Source organism: Crocodylus siamensis, chromosome 4 (genome assembly GCF_052110815.1).
Source record: "Crocodylus siamensis isolate JL-2025a chromosome 4, ASM5211081v1, whole genome shotgun sequence".
In the NCBI taxonomy this organism is placed as follows: Eukaryota; Metazoa; Chordata; order Crocodylia; family Crocodylidae; genus Crocodylus; species Crocodylus siamensis.
In genome coordinates, this window is record NC_143398.1 from 152,948,759 (window position 1) to 152,973,433 (window position 24,675).

General features: G+C 50.7%; 1 protein-coding gene across 5 annotated transcripts in view; it reads left to right on the forward strand.

The window, feature by feature from the left end:
* The first annotated feature begins 13,110 nt into the window (after nucleotides 1–13,110).
* UBTF (upstream binding transcription factor) overlaps nucleotides 13,111–24,675 on the forward strand; it is a 31,839-nt gene continuing 20,274 nt past the window's right edge. Inside the window, exons 1-4 of one of the 5 annotated variants that reach the window (XM_090044225.1) lie at nucleotides 13,111–15,192; nucleotides 17,511–17,654; nucleotides 23,441–23,616; nucleotides 24,231–24,314. In XM_090044225.1, the coding sequence (XP_089900351.1) occupies nucleotides 17,597–17,654; nucleotides 23,441–23,616; nucleotides 24,231–24,314 (318 nt within the window). In that variant the 5' untranslated portion in view covers nucleotides 13,111–15,192; nucleotides 17,511–17,596. Of the gene's footprint in view, nucleotides 15,193–15,269; nucleotides 15,486–15,529; nucleotides 16,028–16,448; nucleotides 16,576–17,510; nucleotides 17,655–23,440; nucleotides 23,617–24,230; nucleotides 24,315–24,675 lie in introns of those variants that run through there. The other 4 variants (XM_090044230.1, XM_090044228.1, XM_090044226.1 and 1 more) reach the window with 4 other exon arrangements.

Sequence of the window (24,675 nt, forward strand, 5' to 3'; positions counted from 1 at the left end):
TGTAGGTCACTTTGAAAGACCTCAGCTACAGAAGGCTTGTGGGTAATTGCATTCTGCCTGTGGTTAATTCAGAGGAGCTGGACCAGGATTTCTGCCAGCAAAACGTTATTGTATGGCTTAGACCCTAGTAGCTATTTACCTCCTCTCACCACCATGAATAATTTTGTCTGCCCACTCCCTGTTAGCACCTTTTGTTTTCACACTTCTTTCTTTCAGTCTGGTCTTTTGATTTTTCCTTTCATGAGTCTGGCCATATTTGGTGTTTGTCTTCTGGAAGTCCCAGCCCTGGGAAGCAAGGGATGGGGGGATCAGCTCAGCTTTCTGAGAGTTTTACAGGAGACACTCCAGTCATCAAGGCTGCAGTTCCCTGCAAAGGCTTGCAAACATGCCTTTCCTCTCCCCTCCTTCTCCCCCAGGCTCAGAACCCAGGACACCAATGTAAAGAACCCCACCATGCTGGTTTTTTCAATATGTTATTGATTTTTAAACCAAACTCATTGGAAGCCTAGCTTGTGGTTTGTGAAGGTTGGGGTTGGTGACACTGCAAAAGTTTGTGGGCTACCATAAATTCCTTTCCGTCTGTGTATGTCCTTGTGACAAGGCATTTAGCAGAATTCACGGATTTGTTGGAATCTGACAAGTCACAGCATGAGCACTTCTGCTACATGCCTCAAACTTGTAACTTCTGGGCTGCCAACCATGCACCTTAACACCCATACCACCTCCAACTCTCTACCATAAGTTGAAGTGCCAGGAATGGAAACACGCCATGCTGTCCAAACTAGTTAATAGGCTCCAATCTCTATGGTGCAGATCAGTGTTCAGCCTTGGGTGTGCAAGACCTAGGCCAGATAACAAGTCCCACAGCCGCTTCATGTGCAGAGCCAGAACAACACAACTATCTGCTGCAAGACCCACCCCAGGCAGGAAACAGTTTCCAAAGGGGCTGTAACCTAGAGCGGAGGGTAGGCAAAATGGACTGGATCTAGCTGGCAGCCAGACTCCATTTCCCAGCAGCCCCTGCTTGCATAACTGCTGCCAGTTTCCATGGAGAGCCTGGCAGCAGAGGGGCTGTGACAGCCTGGGGCCAGGGTTTCCATGGAGACTGGTCCCAGCAGCACTGGCAGCGCTTGTGGCTGGACAGAAAGCTGTTCCAGGGTCAGGGCTGGCATCCAGCAGTAACAGCGTGGTCTAGAGCTGGGGCAGACTGCAGTTCTGTTCTGGCTCCAGACCATGCTGTCACCACTGCAAGATCCTGGCCCCAAAGCAGCTCCCCACCTAGCCACACATCCTGCCAGTGCTGCTGAGGCTGGGGCAGTTACACAGGCAGGGGCTGCTGGGAAATAGAGTCTGCCATGGGCCTGATCCAGCCTGCAGGCCAGACTGCCTGCCCCTGCTCTAGAGCCTGTCTTCATTGAGTGGAGGCAAGGTGGCAACCACCCCAATGGCTTCCAATTGAGAGTACCTGCAGATGGTCACACCCTGTATGCCATGTTGTCCCAAGCTTGTATGGAGTGCTTAAACCAGTAAGCACTGTAAGTCTATCCATGCAGCTACACCCATACAATTACCCCCAATACTGGCGAGCCCTAAGTCTAACTAGTAGTGGGTGCACGTGCACCTGCGTGCACCCCCTACATGTCACCAATGAATCTCAACCCAATAAATAGTTTAAGTAGAAAACAGCCTCCTGGCCATGCCCGTGCCCCTCACTCCTGACCTCCTGCGCCCCCATATTTGTGCACGCACAGTGGGCACAGGGTTGCAGTCTGGCTGGATTGACATGGGCAGGAGCCACCTCCACAGCCCAGCAGGCGGGATTTGACACAGGAGGGCAGAGCTCATTGTTGTCACTGCCACTAGAACCCCTGTGCCAGCCACACTGCCAGCAGCATGAGGAATAATGGATGGGGGGAGGTCACATTGCCCTCACCTTCTCCCGCTGCCAGCCACTCGTGCACTGGGATGCAGCTCTAACCCACTGCCATGGACAAAACCACTGCTGCCGCTCACCTCAGGCCACGGCTCTACCCTGGAGAGGAGGTGGGGTGGAAGGCAGTGTCTGTGCCCCCCACCCCACTGACATGTTGTCTATGTCCCCCGCTCTATATCCCCCCCTTCCCCACCCCTATAGACTTACCTGTGGGGAGCTGCTCTCTACTGCCTGGCTGCCAGGTGTACGTGTGCACACATACATGCCCCTGGCAGCCCCTACTTGATCTCCCTCCTCCAGCTCCCCTTGCCCCAAGCAGCCCCTTGCGGGCTGGAACTATTCCAGCCTGCAAGGGGTTTCCCATGATTTTCTCCCTTTAAGGAGGATACATTTTTATGGTTTGTTGATCCACATTTTAAAGTTAGTTTGGGACCCTTTCACATATGTTTGTGATCCACTTTGGGTCATGACCCACAGGTTGAGAAACACTGCCTATACAGCACTTTCCTTAGCTGGGACTGAACCTAGTGCTCTGGCCCACATGGCACATCTCCATCCCTGGGACTCCAGTTTATGGTAATCCACAAACTTTAGCAATGTCATTAACCCAAGCATTCACCAACCATGAGCCAGTCCCCATCCCCCCCCCATGGGCATGAGTTTGGTTTAAAAATCAGTAACATATTGACAAAACCAGCATGGGGGGCTTCTTTACATTGGTGTCCTGGGTTCTGAGCCTGGGGGAGGAGGAGGGGAGAGGAAAGGCATGTTTGCAAGCTTTTGCAGAGGACTGCAGCCTTATGTCTCTTGTGAGACTCTCAGAAAGCTGAGATGATCCCCTCAATCCCTTGCCTCCCGGGGCTGGGACTTTCAGAACACCAAATATGGCCAGACTCATGAAAGGAAAAATCAAAAGACCAGGCTGAAAGAAAGGTGTGAAAACAGAAGGTGCTAACAGGGAGTGGGGAGGCACAATTATTCATGGTGGTGAGGGGAGGCAGAGCTAGGGCCTCAGCTACACTACAAAGCTTGGCTGGCAGGATTCCCATCCTGCCAGGAAAATTTTGAGCACCACCACACCCAAACCTCCTCTTCCTCCCCTTCCTTGCAGCATGTTGTGCCCGGCTGTAGCAGAGTCCGACCACTTTTGGCACGGTGGGAGCACTTCCCTGGCACCTGAATGCTGGTGTGCCACACTGAGAAAACGCTCCTGGTGTGGACGCAGTTACATAGGAAACACTGTGCTCTGCAGCGCTGTTGGCGAAACCGTGCCCAGGAGCACAAGCTCTAGCGGGCAAAGCGTGGTTATGCCAGGATGGCTGCAGCTTCACGAAAGGTATCACAGATCACGTTTCCTCATCCGTGTCCGACAGAGCTCAGCTGGCATGAATCAGCTAACTCTGGGGCATGCCCCAGCAGGAAGGTGGGGAGCTCAAGGGCAGGATCGGGGCCCTGCGCTCCTCAGGGATGCTACAGCAGCCTGTGCCTGGCCGGTCTCCACCCCGCCGGGCAGCGCCTCACACCGCGGCCGCCCCGTCCCGTGCGAGGCCTCTCGGCAGCGGCGCAGCGAATAACAAAGCGCTGGCGAGGGCCCTTCCCCGGCTCTGCCGCCTGTGACCGCCTGGCGCATCCTCCTCCCCGCCAGCTTTGTTGCTGGAAAGGATCTTAGTCCTCCCCCAGCGCGGGGCGGCCACGTCGCCAGGGCCGCAAGGCGACTGCTGCTCTCGCGGGCGGGGGCTGCTGCGGAGCACGGCGCCCTCCAGCCCGGCCGCGCCCCTAGGGGGCGCTGTGGGCGGGGCCGGGGGAGGGGAGGCCGCGCCAGCCCTGCCCCGCCCCTTCCTCCCCCTCGGCGGCCAGCGTGCATGCGCAGTGGGGCGGGAGGGGCTGGCCCGGAGCCCCGCGGGGCGCGGGGGCGGGCTGATGCCTGTCCGCCTGCGCAGCCTCGTGCTCGGGCGGGGGGGGCCGCGGCGTCGCAAAGGTCACGCTGCAGCTGCGGTGCCCGGACAAAGGCGGGTGCCCCCGGCCAGCACGGCCGCCCAGCCGCGCCCAGCCCCGCGTGCTGCTGCTTCTGCCAAGAGCAGGGTCCTGAGGGAAGGGGCAGTAAACGTGACGTGGGGCTTGGCCTAACTGCTCTGAGGATGGAGGGCTGGGGCGTTTGGGGGGCGGAAAGTGGGGGAGTCCAGCTGGAGAGGAAGCCGATCTTCAATTGGGGGAGAGGGTGTTTGCAGGGATGAGGTTTGGCTTTACTGTATTGTGCACCCGTTTGCCAACAGATGGTAAAAATCCATCGGCGTGACCTCGAGCCCAGCAGAAACGGACTCCTGTCCGGCTCGTGGAGCCACCCCCGGCAGAGCAGTCTCTCAGCAGGGCCAGGGCAGCGGTTTGCAGGAAATACCGTAGCTGTTTCTCCCTAAGACGTTCTGCAATGTGCATGTTTAGGTTGCCAGTGTTTGGGGCAGGGGCCGGCTCTTCACATAAATCTAAGGCAGATCTCACATGGGACCATGGCCCAGTGTTCATACCACATGAAATTCCTCCTCTCACCCCTAAGCCCTTCAGTGGATTTGCCCTTTTATTCACATCAGCACCTCCACAAACTGGCTGACTTTTTTTCCTGCTTTGCTATTCGCAACCATTAGAGAGGGTGATGGGACCAGAGTCTTTTGGCCTTGGATCTGATGGTCTGTTCATGGATGGAGTGCATTCAGCCCAGGCTGGCCCTAGGTGACTGACTGTTAATTAATTATTTTTTTATCTTCCCTTATGGATAAGTCACCTGGAGTTTAATATTTATATGGCCAAAGGGGTCTCTGCAAAAATCATGCTGCAAATGTACAGGGCCTGACTTTTCACTGTGAGTGGTTATTTACAATCCAATGCAAATAACCCAATGGGGGGGTGTAGAGGGGGTGTTAAATACTCTGAGACTAGGGTGGTAGAGCTTTTATTCTGATATAGGGTTTTTGTAAGGTCCGGGACAAGAGGGAACACAGCCTCCTGAGAATACACGTGTGTCTGACAAAATGGCTGTTGCCCTTAGTTATATGCTCTAGGAGTTAAAAGTCCTTTTCCAATTATATTACACTTTTTTTCATCAGGGAACAAAGTAATTCCCAACAGGCAACTGACACCACTTAATATGTCTTGCTGACCACCACACATCGAACATTCAACTGGGAAGGGGAAGGCTGTGATTCGTGAGCCCACTGTGGTCTTGCTACCAGCTACCATGGCCTGTAGATTGGCAGTGCTCTGCACATGACACTTGGAGAACCAGTGAGATAAATAAAGGCCCCACCTACATTGTTACCTGTATAATGATGGCTACAGGTGTGTTTTTTCCCCATCAAAACTAATTACACCAATGTAACCCAAGCATGGAAGCATCTATACTGATAGAAAGGTGACTTCTCATGGAACAGACACCAGAGGTAGCACAGAATCTGACAAAGTGACTTGTTGCCTATGAAAGCAACAACTGAACCAGTTAATCTCTGAAATGCCACTTTGCCCTACCCTCTGCTTTCTAGTACAGTTATTCTTTTCCCCATACACAATGATATATAGGTGCTTTATACCATTATAACTGGACCCATATGCCACAGGGGTCATACTGCTTTAACTACATCAGTATAGTTAAAATGCACAACTTACTAGTGTCGATAAGCCATCCAACTTTATTCTAGAGTTGCATCTTCCTTTGTTTCATTTGTAATGGAGTCCTCAGGCATGATTCTCCATTTTGTCTCTTATAAAGTTCTTGGAAAAATGTTACCAAATACAAATGTTTCATACTCCCCTTGCACAAGTGTCAGTGACACAAATTGCCATATGGCAACAAGATCAGATCAATTGTGTCTACTGTAAAATTAGTCTAAAAACCATTACCTCACAGGTTATTAGCAAATTAGTTGCTAGGAGCACTTTAAGTACATTTGATAGTTGAGGTGTGCTTGACTGGGTGAGAACAGCTCACAGGGTGAAGCATTCACCCTGCAAGGGAGACAACCTCAATTCAAAAATGTAATGGCCAAATTGGCTTCTTTCTGGGTTTGGAGTAGATGACATTTGAGGGCCCTTCCAAGTCTACAGTTCTATAATCTAAGTAATTACAATAACGATTTTCATTATCATGTAACATGAGATATGGATAGTTGAAAAATGTTACACTTTTAGAGGTGAAGGGGATTTACTGTGATTCAGCTACATATGCTTTATTTTGCATATTTGTTCCTAACCTATGGAAAGTAAAAGCTAAACCAAGACAGCTTTAACCTTGTTTCTTTCAGTGCTAATTATCACAGTTCAGCTTCACTTACTATAGGATAGGAGCAGACGAACTGGTTACAGTGGATCCGCTGACATGAGCTGGCAGCTGTAAATTCCTCCCCTTTAAAGCAGTATCATTCTTTGCCTGTCCTCACCGGGAAAGTTACTCTTCATATCTGTTACAAGATGGTCCTTTGCCTCAAAGAGCCAACAGTCTAATTAGGTAGGACAGACAAATGAAGTATTATTGTCTTTAGTGTACGCATAGGGAAATGAGGCTCAGAAAGATTAAGTGACTTGCCCAAGGTCACAGAGGGAGCCTGTGGCAGTGTCATACATTTAACTCAGACCTTCTGAATCCCAGTCCAATGCTTGAACTTCCAAGATCCTCCCTCCTTGGAACCAGGCAGTTGCAGGAATTCTGCACGAGTGGTTGTCATGATCTGACCTGCCTGTTCTGCAGTAGCCACTAGAGATTTTCAGCTGCTCATCATCATTGCACAAATATTTGCATGCACTGGGGTTCCCAGTGTTTTTGCTTCCTGTAGGGCACCTTTGCTCAGAGGGATGACATTCAGCTTCCCTTCTTCCCCCTCCACATGTGTCCCCAAGAGACATTTTCTCCTGCAATGACTATATTCCCTGGCCCCACTTTCACACCCTCATACCATGAGACTGGCTGTCTGACAGCCACTGAACCAACCTAGGATAGCACGCAAGTCTCCAAGAACAAAGCTGCTTTCTGAGTGCTGGGGAGATGAAATCTATCCCTCTACCTCACTTAGCTAGAAAGCAGCCTATGCACAAAAGCATAGGAGACTGGAGACTATGCAGCATGTTTCTGTATCAATCAATCCATCCTTTTCAGCTTTGTATTTGTATCCATGTTGAAATGTGTGTCAAGGGAAGTGGGGGTAAGAGGATGTTCACTGTCATCTGTGAATTAGGACTCAGCTATGCAGGGATCCCTTCCATTTCAACTGGCTTCCTCTAGAATGAAACAGGAGAAAGCTATTGTAACATGATGTCACTACAAACTCCACAGTGGCCTCTGCTGCTGGGCTTATATGTGACCATTACAAGCAAGCCCAACCCCATCTTGATCCAAACCATTCTGCATGCAGTAGCAGAGCCACTGTAGTCTGCCCTGGTTTAGGCAAAATAGCTTTAGGTCTGATAAGCTACTGATGTTGCACTCAACTGGGCAAAAATCAAGACATCTCTGCTCTAGTGTTTTTTAAGCAGTGAATCACAAGGGAAGCAAGCAAGACAAACCATAGCAGCAAGGTAGAACCTGCTGGCTGCTCAGGTCATCATAGTCTGAGTAGCATTTAAATGGTAAAGCTGAAATCAGCCCTAAGACTGCTTAGAAATACATACCTGCTACATAACTTATGATTTGGAGGCTGATTCAGACAAGTTTGGGATGGGATTTTCAAGTGTGTATAACTATTGAGCACTGATTTCTAAAGAATTGACTTCTGGGAGGCATAGTAAGGAAAGAGACACTTCAGTCCTACCCCCTTTTTACAAGAAGTGATGAATTCATGCTATTTATCATACAAACAGAAGTTAATGAAAGATTTTGACCACCTTCCCAGCTGCAACGACACTGGCCAGGACCTGGGTATAAAATAGATTATCTAGTTTTTTTAATAAGAATTTATTCATACTCCATTAAAATACATTTGGAGAAAAATACTGATGCATTACCAGCGGGGGTAACAATGTTACACATATTTTACAGTTAATGATAGCAATAGCCAATGTTGCCTGACACTTCCCACTCATACCTTGTTTTCCATTTTTTCTAAAGTTTGCCAAACTTTTTACAGTTCTGGTTGAAATTTCCCATGCAGCATCTCTGTTTCAGGATGAATATTTTTAATGTGTTCAACAAAAGGTAGTTGAACTGTTTTTCAGAACAAAATTAGGGAAAACATTTCCTGATGCCTCTGTGATTTGGAGCACTTGAAATTGGCAGGGGGGGAATGGGGCCAGGGGGGTTTTGATAACCCTGTGAAGTTATAAGCTGGGGTGGCCTAGCTGCAGCACGGATGTCACAAGTGACACAGAGAAGACAGGCAACACTGCACTAAATAGGGCAGAAAGCAGAACAGATGATTAGGCAGGGGAAGGGGATCAGAGTGGCACCCAGGGAGGACATGGCTAATTTGTGGCATGCCTACCAAGAAGTTTGGCCTGCACTATTACAAGCTTTTACAAAGCTTGTTAGTTTGCACATGCTCAGTAGAGGCTTGCTAGAATTTGGTACCTACGTTTTCCTAAGATTTTGTCTGCACGGAGCATGCTCTCTTCTCTCACAGCTCTTACTGCTAATCAGACTGAGCCCTCACCATCCCCTCAGGGCAGCTGACTCTGCTCCACCCCAGAGCTGCAAGGGACAAATGGACTTTATTCCTATAGTTTCTTCTGGTTGTTGCTATGGTGCCTGGTACTGGAAGAGGGAGCAACAAGCCCATCTCTCCCGTGCTTGCAAAGCCCCTACTGCTGCTGCTCAGGCAGCATGGAGAAGGAAGCTGCCTGAAAAAAAATGCAAAGGCGACAAAAGCTGGAGTTTAAGGAAGGGAGCAATTTAGGAAAAGGAGCCTGAAGCAGGGAAAATGAGACAATGTGGGTGGTGAGACAACTAAGGATGGCTGGACAAAGCTGTAGGAAGATATTGGGAAGGAGGCTAGCTGTAGAGCTCCTGTTTCACCCTTCCCTGCACAACGCTGATACATCCCCACATTCAGCTCCATCGTGAGCACTGAAGGAATCAGGGCTCCCTTGGAGGAAACCGTGAGCGGCCATATAATTATTGTACCAGGATGCACAGACACATCAGGGTTGCCCTGGCAACCTGAATTCTGGCATCTGATATTTGAGTACATGACTTTGCACCCTGCATAAGGGCAGGCACTCCAGTCAGAAGAAAGGCTGTTCATTCCTATGTCTATAGGAATAACTATATGAATGGGAGTCATTCCATTTGGATTCAATAGGACTGGCTCATGCCCTGTTGTAGGACAGGGTCTTGATTCTGTGATAGAGCTGAATGCTACTCCCAGCTTGTGACTTCAAGCATTCATCACTACTTGGATACTGGATAGCCTACAGAGGCAGGGCTGAGCTCTGATCCAATCCAGGCCTCAAGGTTGAGATAGTCTTTTTAAGCAAACCATGTTGCATAAAATTGGTTGCATTGATCTGCGTTGATAGTAAGGCTTAACAAGCTTAGCATAATAAAGTAGCTCAAGTTTCCAGATCTCAGACATAGGTTTTGCATTAAATGCATAACAAAATTAGGATAAGATTTGATTGCTACCAGGGAAAACATGCTGACAATACCAATCTGATACCCACTGCCGTCATCTCTGTCAATGCCCAACACAGTGGAAAGCTGAAATGCCAATTACTGAGGTTTGCTATTAAAGTTTTGATGCTGGCCTACATGTCCTATACAAGGAGGTGATGTTCCTGCCAACAGCGACTGACAGCAAGTGATGCTGTGAATTGTTTTACATCCCAGTCCTGTAAACACATATGTATGTACGTACATGAGTTTCTCCACGTGACTAGCTCCAGCAAACATAGGGGGTCTGATCACAGTTATTGATGTGCATAAGAGTTTGCAGGCTCACAGCCTTGGACACCTGAGGTTTGGTTCTGATGCTGTAACTAAGTCCAAATGGATAGACCCTTGCATCCTCAACAAGCTCCTAGAAGAAGCAGTTGCACTCCACTTGAGTGCAGGACACCAGCTGCACAGATCAGGTCACAGCAGCAGGGCTTTTGATTACAACATTGGAGGAATAATACAGCCTTTGGGCAGCAGGATTTGTGTACAAATGGAGGTTGCATAACTGGTAGCATAGGCCAGTCTGGACTGATCAGCTGAGATTCATATACTGGGTACAAAACGTATTGCTGTTAGCATTTATAAGGGAATTGGAGACCCAAGCTTAGCATAGGTATCTGTCGGGCTATGTACCACATAAATGCCCCCCAAAAGCTCATGTTCCCCAATAGAAAAGCCCAAGCAAGAATGGGGTGCAGGGCTTGGAAGGAGGAAATGGAACAGGAGTGACTTGCTCAGGTCTACACAGGAGGGAAAGTGGCAATCAGAAGGACATGAGTGTCCCGACTCTAGTTGCAGTGCAGTGTCCATTAAGACATGTTGCTTTCATTCACCAAAACCTTTTAAGAAGAGTAGGAACATTTCAAAGACTGCAGTTATGCCAATATCCACGCTACTCCAGTGGCCAGAAACATCAAATCTACTCAAAACAGAGGCACGAGTACAAAGATAGAGAGTCTTGCACACTTTGCGATGTGCCAGCTTTTCTGAACCTTTTTTTCAACGGTTACACACTTAAGAAAAGAGATTTGTATCTGAAGCTGTTGACAATTCTTTCAAGGCAGGGATCAACTTGGTGTTGTTTGTACAGCAGTGAGTACACTGGGGCCTGGAACTGCTAGGTATTGTTGTAGTAGTATACAAAACTTTGCCAGGCATTTGCACCCCAAACTCAGTCTCTGACCCATTCCCTTGGACACATGTGACACCTTGCAGCCTGGGCTCAGGGGACTTCCCTATTTGCCTCATGCCTAGAGGGGGCAGGAGCAACGGGATCGATGCAGCCCCATACTCCAGGCAGTTCCTGTTCTCTCCGGGCATACTCCCCCTCTATGTGACACTGGTCAGGCCACAGCTGGAGTACTGCGTCCAGTTCTGGGTGCTGCACTTCAGGAGGGATGTGGACAACATGGAGAGGGTCCAGAGGAGGCCACTCGCATGATCGAGGGCAACAGGGCAGGCCGTACGAGGAGAGGCTACAGGACCTGAACCTGTTCAGCCTCCACAAAAGAAGGCTGAGGGGGGATCTAATGGCCGTTTACAAACTAGTCAGAGAGAACCAGCAGGCACTGGGGGAGTCCCTGTTCCCCTGAGCACTACCAGGAGTGACTAGAAATAATGGTCACAAGCTGGCAGAGGGTAGATTCAAATTAGACATCAAGATGCACTAAATCACTGTCAGGGCAGCTAGAATCTGGAACCAACTTCCAAGAGAAGTGGTGCAGGCTCCTACCCTGGGGGTCTTTAAGAGAAGGCTGGACAAACACCTTGCTGGGGTCATTTGACCCCAGTACTCTTTCCTACCATGGCAGGGGGTCGGACTCGATGATCTGCTCAGGTCCCTTCCAACCCGACCAGCTATGAAACTATGAAAACATTGTATATATCCATGAATTTTGTAAATAGTGAATATTTAACAGCAGTAGCAGTAATTGATAAGTTTTACTACTACTATTAGAATTATTAATATATACCCATCAGTGTAGATTCATCCTTTGGTCTTCCCCATAACAACAGCCCTGGCACTCATAGAGAGCTTCACATTCTCAAAGCAGTGCATGAACATTAATTAATTCATTCATGGGGGGGGGGAAGAGTTTGTATTCCCCTGAAGGAAGAAACATTGTCTCAGTAATCTGGCACCAACTACGGATAATTTACTCCTCTCTATAGGTGACTGTAATGTAAGGATGGGGACATGGGCAGTCTTGTGGAGGGTAGGGTCAGCCAAGTACCTGAGCCCGTAGAATCCAGATCCACAGTCGAGGCCAAAGGAGTCAAAAGCAGATAGTCAAAGTCACATTTCTAATCTCAAATGATATCAATGTTTGTAGTCCAAGTCAGGTCAAAGGTCAGGAGCTGGAGAGTCCAAACACAGGACAGGTTGTTATAAATGTTCCAGGCTAAAGCAAAGCAGAGCTATTACAGCATGGGACATATTGAGCAGGCCTAGGCCTGGGTTTTTATACTCAGCATAGCTGGCTCTGTAACCAGTCTGCTTGTTGCTTGCACCTGATGCTGCTCTGTGGCCAGGTGAGACTATTTATACGGCAATCTGCCCTCTAACTGTAACCAGGAAGAGGATAATGGCACTAAGGAGTTTCTAGAGTGATGTCACTTAAGAACTAATCTTACCCCCACTCTCACCCAGACTGTGGCACCGGTGGATTTAGACACATAACGTGTAAATAAAAAAAAGGCTTTGGTCTTCATCCTTTCATGAGCTCTCTAGTCATGGATCCTTAATACCAGCATGAAGCTCAATGGAGGTGGGGGGATTTGGGTATGGCTGCTCTAATTCTAGCCCTGGTGGTCCCTGATGGAATTGTTATACATTATACATAGGCTACACAGCTCTATCCACCCCATTTCATACTTGACAGCACAATGGTTAAAATGAGTGCAAAAATGCAATTTAAATGCAAAGAACTTTATAAGTAGTGGTGGCTATAATGGTATATTCATGCACCATCTTTACTTGTGACCCCCCATTACAAAACCTCTATAAAGTAAGCACTGCTGAAAGGAAGCTGCATCTGGAGTGGAGAATAATAGCCAACCTGATCACAATAGTCAAACACTGCTATGCAACAACAGGAGGAAAATTTTGACTGAGGATACTGTGGGGAATCCCAGACCTTTACTAAAATGCCTCAGCAATTTTTGGGACAGACTTTCAGAAGGCTGGCATTCCTTTTGCTAGCAAAAATAGTACCCTCACATTTTCAGGCCTGCCATGAACTCTGATGCAAATCAGGTAGCTGGAGATGCATTTTTCTAGAAGTGGGCTGGAATTTTCCATCAGAACATTTTTTGTTGTTATAAAATGTTAATTTGTTGAAAGCTGTTTGCAAAAAAAGAGTCAATTTTGCTGAACTTCTCAACTAAGAAAAAAAAAAACCACACCAAAAAATAAACCAAACCAAATCCTTGTGGTAAATATTTCTACATTGTCAAAATGAGATATTTTTCCAAGCAAAACACAGTTAATTTTTTTTTCTGGTTTGAAAAGATGTTAATGTAGTTATTTTAATTAATATATAGATTTAAAAAAAAAAGATTTAAAGATGAAAATACTGAAATTTATGGACTGACTCAAATTGACTTATTTTCCAGATTAATCATTTAAAAATATCTTCCAAAACTTGACTTTCCATCCCACATTAGGACAAGAAAATACTTTGAAATCTCTTGTGGGATAGGAAAACCACTTCTCACCAACCTCTAATATCTATTAAGATGTGCACTTGCAACCTTTAATTATAGGCCTTAAAAAGTACAGGCCCATTTGCCTGTACTGAATTGCTTGGATTAAAAAAAAAAAGTGATCTGGCCTTTTCTATGCAAACTGTACAAACCTTCAATTTGTAAAGCTTAATCCAAGAGGATTGCTATTTTTTTCCCCACCAAAACAGAGTAGCTCCTGGGTGAGCCACCATTTAGCACACCTCCGCAGCACAACATGAGAGCAGTAAATGCAACATTCAGGAATCCTATGACAAGTATATAATTCCAAGGGACTGTGTGTGTGGGGGGGGGACGGGGACGGACACTCTCTAAGATCATGGTTTTCTAACATCCTGGGTAGGATGTTAATTCTAAAATAGGTTCTCCCTAGTCACTAGCTCTTTAAATTAATCATCATCAACGGACAAAACAGTAGTACATAGTAGGACCATCTGATACACTCTTCCATTTTCCATATAAAATATATGAGTGCTTATGTAAATAAAATACATATACGTATATGCACACACATGTTTATATATGTGTGTACACACACACACTATCCTCTCTCTTTATAAAGATCCCTGGTGGCTGATCAATACCCAATGCAACAGGACACAACAGCAATTGCAGGAGAGAGAAGAATCCTTGCGCTGGTAACAAAACGGAAGCCATGCACCCCCTCCTCTCAATCTGGGGATTTTAGATTAAATCTCCCCCCGCCAACAGCTCATAACACCTAATTGCATTTTTTTTGTCTGTAGGAGCCGTTTGCTTATTGGGATTGCCATTAATTTGACAGGCAGAGCTCAGGCAGGGGATTGGCTACCAGCAGATGACGCCCATAACAACAAAGGTGGAGTTGGAGAAATTACATTAAAAAAATTAAGAGAGAGAGAGAGAGAGAAGGAGAGAGGAAAAAAAGGAGAGGAAAACTCTCCCCTTCCCCGCCCCCCTGGCTGTGAAATGTACCAGTGTGTCAATTTCACAGTCTCGTTAAGAAAGCCCAGCGTGCCACGCAGCCCGGAGACGAGTGTGATCGCACTTCAGTCTGTACGTGCATTTCCTGGTGCAAGAGACACACAACAAAACTCCCCCCTTTTTTTTTTTTTTTGTCTTCTTCCCTGTGCGCCTGTTTACAAGGCAGCCACTCGCAGTGTAAGTTCTGCTTCTCCCCGTGCGCTGGTGCAAGAGCTTGGCCCGGGCCTCGGGACTTTGCAGGGAAAACCCGAATGCTCTTTTCTTTCCGTGCTAGGTGGGACTTGGAAAAAAAACCCAAACCTTTTCATCTTTTTATGCTTTTTTCCGGCCACGCATTTGAAATTAAAGCGAAGGGGAATGTTGGTAGCTCATGTGCCTGCTGCCAACGCCAGAAGAGGACTGTTGGAAGTGTCAGAAGAGGATTGTTGCTAATGTAAGATTTTTTTTCCTCCTGTCTCTCTCTCTCTCTGCCTCGCTCTCTCTCTCTCTCTCTCCCTTTTCCCTCCTCCTTTCTTTTGGCTAGTGTTGCAAAAGCAAAGAGCAATAAAAAACACACACTCACACACACGCACATAGAGAGAGGCAGAGACACAGAGCGCCCCGTTAAGAGCCAGAAGAGAGAGTTTAAAAGAAGAGAGAAGCCTGTCCCTGACAATCCCGCTTAGGGAGCAGATGGAAAAGTGGAGACTTGTGAAGGGCTGTGAGGTTGGCTAAGGATCCAGGAGCGAAAAGAGCCCGGCTGATTGGAAGAAAAAAGCAGAGAGATGGAGGCGGGGGAAGTGCAATCTCTCTGCGGGGACTGGAGCGAGTCCACGCCCGGGGCCAGCGCTGCAGAGCTGGCCAGCATTCAACCAGCGCTCCCCAGCTAAAGCACCCAAAAAGGCAGCCCCCGAGCCCCTGCTCCAGCCCGGGTGGTTTGCAGGTACGTGCCGTGGAGAAGCCAACCCCCCTCCGACCTCCAGCAGCCAGCGCGCCCGATGCAGCCCCCCGTTGCAAGGGAGGGTGGGTGGGAGAGAAGGATCAGGGGGAGGGGGGAGAAGGCACGATCCGAAGCGACGCTTGCTGCACCGGGCTGCTTTGCTGCAGCAGGAGCGCATGTGGAGCTCGCCATTACCCGCCGCTCTGGTTCGCCATCTGGGGCTGGAGGAGGCGCTTTGTCTCCTCCCCGGCGGGCTCCGGCGGCTGCTGCTCTCGCCCGCTCGCAGCCGCTGCTTGGTAAGGCAGGGGCCGGGGCCGGCTGGAAGCGGGGGGACCGGGGCTGCGGCCGCGCGGGGGATCGAGCCGGATCCCCGCTCGCTGCGCGGTCCGGCGGGAACGGGGACGCGGAGAGGGCGGCCCGGCGGGGAGGATCAGGTCGGATCGCCATGGAGGTGGCGGCGATCGCGGCCGGAGCCTGCGGCGGGAAGTGGAGCGGGAGCGGGAGCAGGGGCCGGGCGGGGGAGCGGGAGCCGTGGCGGCAGCAGCAGCAGCAGGCGCCCAGCGCCGCAGCCCGGCGGTGCCTCCGCCTGCGGGGGGCCCGGCGCCGCACGGGGGCTCGGCGAGGGGGGAGAGCGCGAGGGCGAGGCGGCTGCTCGGCCTCCGCGCTGCCCCCTCCCTCCCTCCGCCCGCCTTCCCCGGCGGCTGCAGCTGGCTGTCGGGGGCAGGCTTCCAGCGCTGGGCGGTCGGTTGTTTTTCCCGAGCCTGCTAGTTCCGCGCCGGAGCTGCTGAGGTCGCCATCCCCGCCCGCCCGCGCGGCTCCTCGCCGCCGCCATCCGGAGGTGCGTGCCCGGGCGCGTCCCGGCCCTGCCCGGGCTGCGGCGCTGGGGTGGGGGGGCCGCGGCGCCGCTCCCCGGGGCCGGCGCGGGGAGGACGCGCTGCCCGACCCCGAGCGGGGCCGCGGCGGCTTATACCCCGGGCGGGGCCGCGGCGGGGCTCCGGCGCCTCGGCCGCGCCAGCCATTGTTCGCCCGCGCGGCGCGGCGCGGCCCGGCCCGAGCCCCGGCCCCGGCCCGGAGCCGCAGCCGCCCCATTGTCCCCGACCGGGCCGCGGGAGGGCGCGGGGGAGGCGGCCCCGCGCCGCTGTCTCCGGCGGGCACCGAGCCGCGCGGCTGAGGCGGCGCCTGTCCCCGCTGGCGGCCGGGGGAGGGAGCGGGCGAGGCGGGAGCGGGGAGCCAGCAGGGGCGGGCGGCGGGAGGAGAGAGAGAGGGAGGGCGGGAGGGAAGGGGCCGCCCGCAGCCGGCGCCGAGGCGGCGGAGCCAGCTCAGCGCAGCGCAGCTCTGCCCTGCCCTGCCGAGCCGCGCCCGCCCGCAGCCGCCGCACGCCCTGCGGTGAGACCCGGCGCTGGGGCCGGGGCCGGGGCCGGGCGGAGCGGGGGCCGCGGCTCCCCGGGGGCGGGCGGGCGGGCGCGGAGCGGAGCTGGGGGCGCTGCCGGAGCTGCGGCGGAGGCCGGGCGCGGCGCGGCGAGGAGAGGAGAGGAGGCCGCCTCGTCGGCCCGCAGGGGGTGGGGGAGGGCGGCGCAGCTGCCGGAGCCGTCGGTCCCAGCCGGGTGCTGCTGCCTGGAAGAGGAGGAGACTGGCGCCGGCCGCGGCTGCATTTGGGCAGGGGCTGCGCAGGGCATGTGGGGATCCGGCCCGCCCGCGGCCCTGCCCCCTCCCCCGGCCCGCGGGGATCCCTCCTCCCGCCCCCCCGCCGCGCCGCCCCCCCGCGCCGCGGTCCCTCCCCCGCCGCGCGGGACCCCCCCGCGGGCCCGCCCCCCCGCCCGGGATCCCGCCCCCCCGCGGGTGCCTCCCGCGCCTCCCCCCTCCCGGCCCGGCCCGGCTCGGCCCAGCTCCGCAACGGCGCTGCAGGCCCTACCGGCTGCTGCATGGGGCGCCCGGCCGGCCTCGCCCCGGGGCAGCGGCAGGGGCAGGACCCCGCGGGCGCTCAGGTGTGCCCGGCCGAGGCTGGGAGCGGGGGAGGAGCCTGGGGGGTGGCGCCTCCCAGGAGGTGGCTTTTCCTACCTCCTGGCGTGGGGGGGCTGGGCTCTTCCACTACTCTCCCTCGGGGGCTGCCGCCTCGACCCGGCCCCCGGGAGCCACCCTCTGCTCGCTGGCCAGCAGGTGAAGGGGTGCCCTGTTCTCCAGCTCTTCCCTTCTGACTGGGAAAGTCTCCTGCTTGGAGCTGGGCAAGGGGTTTCAGTTCCCTTGGCCTTGGGACCATGCCTCTTCCAAGCAGAGGGGCTTTTTGCAAGCGTTTATAGCTCCGGTTTCCCTTTGCCTTTTAGAGTGAAGCTTACTTGATTTAAGGTAGACTCAGAAAGAGCCAGGAGGAGGCCCAGAAGGGACCGCCCTTGGGTCAGACAGGTGGAGAATGAACGGAGAAGCGGAGTGCCCTACGGACTTGGAAATGACAGCTCCCAAAAATCAAGGTGAGATTAGCCCTGCTGCCCAAAGACGCCTGGCTCTCCCCCAGCTATGCAAGGGACCTGGGTGCCAGGATCCCTTTACACCTCCCTTCCAGCTCTTCCTGGAAGACTTGCCCCACTTTGTGCCCGTGAGCAGTTCCAGTTGGACTGCTCCTGTGTGTGAAATCAAGCACTTGCATAACCGCCTGCGAGAGGGGGCTGCGAGAGCAGCGTCACCCATTCCTAGCATGCTTAGAAATTAGCAGGACACCTTCATTTGGGTTTAAGACCCTGCCCAGTACGTTGACCAGATCCTGTTACGGATTTTGTCTTTACACCATTCTTTCTCCTAGCCCTTTCATGGGAATGCTGGAAAACATTATTTCGTGCTTAATATTGGCCCCTGAAAGCGAGCGTGATAAGGCTAATATGCCACCCCACACTCGTTTGGTCAAGCTGCAGACTTGGCAACAGGCCTGGCTGAATCAAATGGCCAGTGAGATGCTTTTAAAAAAAAAAAGACTAACTTTTATTGGCCTGTTTAATTTGTACATTGATGCCAGTCTGGAACAGGGGGGACGGGGTGCGGTTGCTTTTATTTTCGCTGCACTTGGAGCTATTTGCATTTGTGTGCCTGGATGAAAGGCAGAGGGACCTACAGCCTGGGACCTCCACATCATCTGGTGACATCAGAATTTCAGTTTGAAGTTTACAAAAAAGCAGCTGTAATCCCCTTGCATGAGGAATTGACTCGAAAAGGGAATTTCTGAAGTCAGTTTACTGAAACACTACCTCACGCTTGGGTTAACACCACTACAGTCCTCCTGGTCTGTCCTGTGGCTGGGAATTTTTAAGGCTTTAACTACCCTGCACAAAATGCTAAATGGTGTTTTGACATATCTTTGCTAATTTAATTTTAAAAATCACCATTTATCCTAAGGATTTTTCTTTTTTTCCTCTTGATTTGCTTGTTTAAACTGGTGCTAGTACACATGCACTAAGAGCTTGCACTAGTTTCACAAGATTGTATTTAAATTGATTTAATTACACCGGTGCAGCTTTCCTAATATAGACCAGGCCTGAGGCTCCAGATTGCCTGAAGTAATAGCTCCACATGGCCTCATTCATCTTACACTGTTAACTTTGAAAGCATTGCCAGCACAGGTAGATGTGGTGGGTGGATGGCCACTTGCTGCTGTCAGGGCTCTGAAGGGTGGACCTCAGCATAGGTTCCCCCCCCCGCCCCCAACCCAGCGCTACTTAGCTGAGATCCTTCCTCCTTTGGGGCAGACCCCAGAATTGTCTGTAAAGGGTGCCAGGCCCTGCTTGCCCAAACTGTGGTATAAGACTCACCTGTGCATACATTTTTTGTGTGGCAGGATCTGACTGTTGCCATTCCAAAGAGACAGCGAAAGACACCTCTGGTGTGGTCCTCAACCACAGGTTCCCTTATTTCATAGATTTCATGGACATTAGGGCTGGAAGGGACCTTGGAAGATCATCGAGTCCAGCCCCCTGCCCAAAGGGCAGGAAGTTAGCTGGAGTCATAGGATCCCAGCAAGATAAGCATCCAATTTGCTCTTGAAGGTGTCCAGTGTAGGTGCTTGAACCACCTCCGATGGCAGGCTGTTCCAGACCTTGGGGGCTCGGACAGTAAAGAAATTCTTCCTTATGTCCAGCCTGAAATGGTCTCACAGTAGTTTATGACCATTCAACCTCGTCGTCCCTTGGGGCGCTCTGGTGAACAAACGTTCCCCCAGATCCTAGTGGTCACCCCTGATAAACTTATAGACGGCCATCAGATCACCCCTGAGCTTGCGCTTAATTTAGCTCTGGCTCTGATCTTGTGTTTAATCCACTAGCACAGTTTCCATTTCCCCCATGCATGGCACTGGTTATGGAGGTGGTGGCTGGGCACAGATTTGTACCAGTAGCTCTGATTGCAAGTCAGGTCTGAATCTGGCCTGGTCTTTTGCTATTATTCTCCCTTACATATTTTCTTGTCTCCTTCTGTCATCATTGAATACCAAGGGCTACTGTCTTGGATCCAACAGGAGCTCCAATCGTTTTGAATAGCATCTCAGTACTTACTCTTATCTTCTATGAGCTTTTTTTAATGCCTCACAGAGATTAAATGACACGAAATATGATCTTCCTGCTGTATTTCCATCATTGCAGTAGATCATTTATATCAGCACCTCATCCAAAAGTCTTAAACTATATCCATTTTACAGGTGGGGAAACTGAGGCACGGTGCTGCAAAGTGACTTGACCAGGGTCACACAGGGGAGGAACCCAGGACAGAATGTAGGTTTCCTGGTGTCCCATCTTATGACTCACTCCTGAAATAATTCAGCCTTGGTCTTGGTTTCAACCTTGCACCATTATTTTCCAGCAATGTAACCCCACTAATTTCAGTGGCTTCTCCTGATCCTTGCTGATAAGGTCAGAATCTGGCTTCCTGTGCTAATTATACCCCACAGAGGATGCCTGAAACATTTTAAAAATCTGTTGGATGAACATTAAAGAGAAACACTGGCCCCTACAACCTGCCACAACTGGTCAAAATGACTGAATCCCTCTTCCTTGTGCTTCACATACCTGACACTCCCAGGTACTTCTCCTGTTCAGTTTTGTTTGCTTAACGATTGCAAGTTCAGAACATAAAGTCTGTAGTCGTACAAACCAAGATGATGACAAAGATGATCAGGGCCAGACTTCAGGCATGTAAGGAGATCTTTTATAGTAAGGCACAGGAAAGAAATTCTACCTCCCTCCTTCATCAACCTCATCAAGCACTGCTCAGTTGGCCCCTGGGTTTGCCTTTCTTTTGAAGCCTTTTATATGGAGCACGGCCCTGAGCAGGAGATCTTATGAGATGACTGCACAATTTGATTTGGGATGGCAGATCTGATAACCTGCTAACACAAAATACATGTGAATGAGCCATATCAGTTTATCAGGTAGCTATGAAAAGGTGTTTTGTTTTGGTTGGGTTGGGTTTTTTTGGTGATTTTAATGGACCATAAAAGCATTCAGTGAAGCTGTTAAAGGGAAACTAACAATTGGACAGCTCTACAATTTAGTCTACCTTAAAACTACTTCAGTAGTCACCCTGCCACATGAACCCAGCTAGTTCACATGCACCAAAATGGAGGACGTCAGTAAATGGAATGTAAGTGGGAAGCCCTTTGAGGGGTGGTTCTGCAACAGCAAAGCCAGATGATGCTGGGTTTCTTGCTGTGGGGCACACTTGTGATTGGGCAGGGATTTAGGGACCCGGAGCAAAAGCACAATTTCAGTAGCACTGCACCTCCACCAGGGTGAATTCAGATCTCCGGATGTAGAGTTTGTTGGTTTTCAAGTACAGACTGCTTCCCAAGCCAGCAGGAAAATGGGTTGCTGGCTGTCCTCGGACCTAGAGGTAAGCAGTGTATCTGGGCCAGGTTTTAAGCTGCGCTGGCATCCTTTTCATATGTATGATGTGGTGCTGAGGACTACATCTGGCTCTGTGAGGAACTGTCTTGACACTGTTGGAGATTACATATGAACTGAGCGCCCCATGTGACCCATAATTTTACTGGAGCCTATAATTTAGAATCTAATGAATATATTTAACATTAATTATTTCAAATGTCAGTTGACATTCACTCCTGTTTAATTTGTTTGAACAAATATGGGGAGGGAGGATTCTTAACACGCCACAGTTTAGCCTGAGAGTCTCAAAACTGCCCAAGAGAATAGTATTCTCACTCTCTTTAAATTTTAGTGGGAATTGGGTGCCCAAGCCCTTTGTGTGGATTTGAAAAACCTCAGACTTCCTTCAGATCATGGGCTAAGAGTTGGCAACACTTTACTTAAAATCAAAAGCCTTCAGAAGCTGAACTGCCCGACTGCCAGTAGTCCTGAACTAAGCCTGATCCAGCCCTTGCTGCTGAAGTCTGTAGGTCCCTGCCTGATGACTTCAATAGGTTTCAACTCGGAGCTTGAGTGCAAATCTGTATTAGGTCCAGCCAGCTGTGGGGAAGACTTGGCAGACAGATAGCTTGTTAATTAGCAGGGTTACGCTTGTTCACTTGTGCATTATATATCTTATCCCCCTTTGTGCAAATGCACAGACTCCTGCCAAATTTTTTTATAAAGGCCCATTCTAGACAAGGTGAGAGTTTGGGGAGTTTTGGGGAGTTGTGATGTCCTGAAATTAAACCGTTGTGGGTTTCCTTAGTGAGCAAGGGCTTTCCCGGAGAGGTAGAAGAACTTAAGACAGAAAAGCATTGGAAGAGCGGCACGGATCTGTGGTCTCAATCCTGTGCAGGTGGGACCCGACACCCATGTGGGGAGTGCCTTTGGCTCTGCACTAATGCAAAGCTCTAGCCAGCGAGGTAGACTGCAGGGTTATTTCCAGGCTTTCTGAAGAGGACTGGAATGAGCTTCCTGAAGTTCCCATGGCTTGTTGCAGGATCAGGTCTCCTGGTACTGTGAAGGTTAAGTGTTGTCAGATGGGGAGGGCTCTGCAGACATTGTGAAAATTTGCATCTTGCACAGGGTTTCTTTGCACCCAGACCCAATTTACATCCTTTAGTCTGACCTCCTGGAGAACAGGCATGATGGCTTGTTCATCTGAGGACTGTTCAAGTGGAAATAGTGGTATGGTCCTGCTCACTGCAATGGTCATTAAAAAGGGGGTGGTTGGAAGTGCAATGCATTTTGGTAGTTGGGGATAAGCAAGGCCTCTGCAGGGAGGGTTTTTGTAGCCATGCATGCATGAGGGAGGTCAGATCCCTCCAGCAGGCAGGGACAGCTCTGTTAGATGCTCCGTGTTCCAGCTGTGTGCTTTTGATCCTCCCTCACCCGTTCTTTCTTGTGGGGCTCTGCCTGGGACATGCATAGATTGTTTTAAGCAGATGTTTATAGGCCCCCCAGTGTTTGTAGGACATATATGAAGGGCTCGGCCTGTAGGGGGAGAGTCATGGTCAGGGCCATGTGATCATCAGGAACAGTGGGGTGGAAAACAAAGGCTGAATATCAAGAGGGGATGCCCTCCTGGTAAGATCTCCCTGACCTGGACCTGTTCCACAGGGGGAAGGCAAGAGCCAGGTTGCTTGAGCCTTTTCACCTTTCAGCTCTGGTTCCTGCAGCCCAAGATAGTGGAGACATGTTGCAAGCCAGTCTGAGGTTAGAAATAAACCTCCCCAAGCACCAGGCTCAACTTGCTGCACCCTTCTATATCACCCCCATACCTCAGAGGCTCTTTTCCTCACCCTCTGGCCAGTTTACCACTTCCTCCTGGGGGGTACCATCCAGGTTTGTCTTCTGCTCCCCAGATACTGGCCAGCAGCTTCCGCTGCTGCTGCCTTGAGTGTTGCAGTAACCACAGAGCAAAGAGGTTGGCTGTCACATGGTCTTGGGTGGGGGATGTTTCCTTACTGAGAGGCAATTTGTGCCTCTGTTCAGAGGCTGCAGGGAGTGAACCATGATGCCTCATGTGCACCCTTGCAGAGCTCTGGGGGGAATAGGGAGGGGGCGCTCAGCATATTACCTTGGCTGTTCTTTCTCTGCATCACCCACTCCAGACCTTGCCTGGCAGCCCTGCCTGTAGTAGAGGTGGCATAGAAGTGGCATCACTGGCTTGGCTCCACTCAGACTAGCTATCTGTTCTGGAATTTGCCAGGGTGCCAGGTATCTGCTTGCAGGCTGTTGCACTGTTGAGGATCAGAAAGTGTTTGTATACCAAGCCGCATCCCCTCCAGCTTGTGGGGAAGGGCTGTCTGCCCATGACTCAGAGCTGATCTTTTTCCTCTCTCGCTTAGACCGTTGGTCCCAGGAGGACATGCTGACTCTGCTAGAGTGCATGAAAAACAACCTGCCCTCCAATGATGGCAGCAAATTCAAAACCACTGAGTCCCATCTGGATTGGGACAAAGTGGCCTTCAAGGATTTCTCTGGCGACATGTGCAAGATGAAATGGATGGAGATCTCCAATGAGGTACTGCCCTAGTGCTCACTGTCATAAATTCTGGCCTGTGCCTGGGGCCCCGTGCCATGGAGCCATTTCTGTATGTGGGTTTGGGGAGGGCTGACCTCATGGTCTGAACAGGGGTCTGGGAGCTAAATCTCGCCCACTTAAACCAAAGCCTCATTTGTTGGCCACAGGATTTGATATTTTTCCTATTATTTTATTTTAATCCCTGCTGTCCCAATTTTTTTTCTCTTCCCAGCTTTGTCATTAGATAATTATGGGCACTTCATCTCCTCCCTCTTGTTGTATAATGGGGGCAGGAATAATACTGACCCATCTCCCAGGCTGGAGTGTGTATGGTGGGAGGGGGAAATTGATTAGTGGCTGCAAAACGCTGGAGTACTAGTGGTGAGTTGCTTAGCGTCAATCACGTTTTAGCAGCAAGGTACTTGGTGCTGACCAAAATGTAGGTGCAGCCCCCGCTGGCTTTCTGACCATGAGCTTGCAGTCTGTTGCATTCTCCCCAGTGTGGGTAGATGTCACATACTGATTTACAGAAGTTTAGGGCTGGAAGGGACCTTATGAGATCGTCAGGTCCAGCTCCATGATCGTTATGCTATGAATGCTCTTTATCCCCGTAGGTGAGAAAATTCCGAACCCTGACAGAGCTGATCTTGGATGCTGAAGAACATGTAAAGAATCCCTACAAGGGCAAAAAACTCAAGGTAGGGCTCTCTTGGGGAGGAGTCTAGTAGCATCAAACAGGGACTTGGGTTTCCTAGGATCACAGAAAAGTAGGGCTGAAAGGGACCTCAGGAGGTCCTCTTGTCCAACTCCCTGCTCAAAGCAAAAGTGTCCCTATCCAAACCAACCCATACAGATGTTTGTCTAACCTGTTCCTAAAACTGCAAAACAAGGTACGTTGTCCTTAACCTGCCACAAGTAAAGTAGGGGGGGGGACAAGGGCACTGCCAATGTCCTGCTGCTGCCAAAGGGCTCTGCAAGGGGCTGCCGAAGTATCTTAGCCACTATTTGGGGTGGAATATAGACAGGGGAGGGTTGTCTTTTGCTCAGAACCCAGGAAGC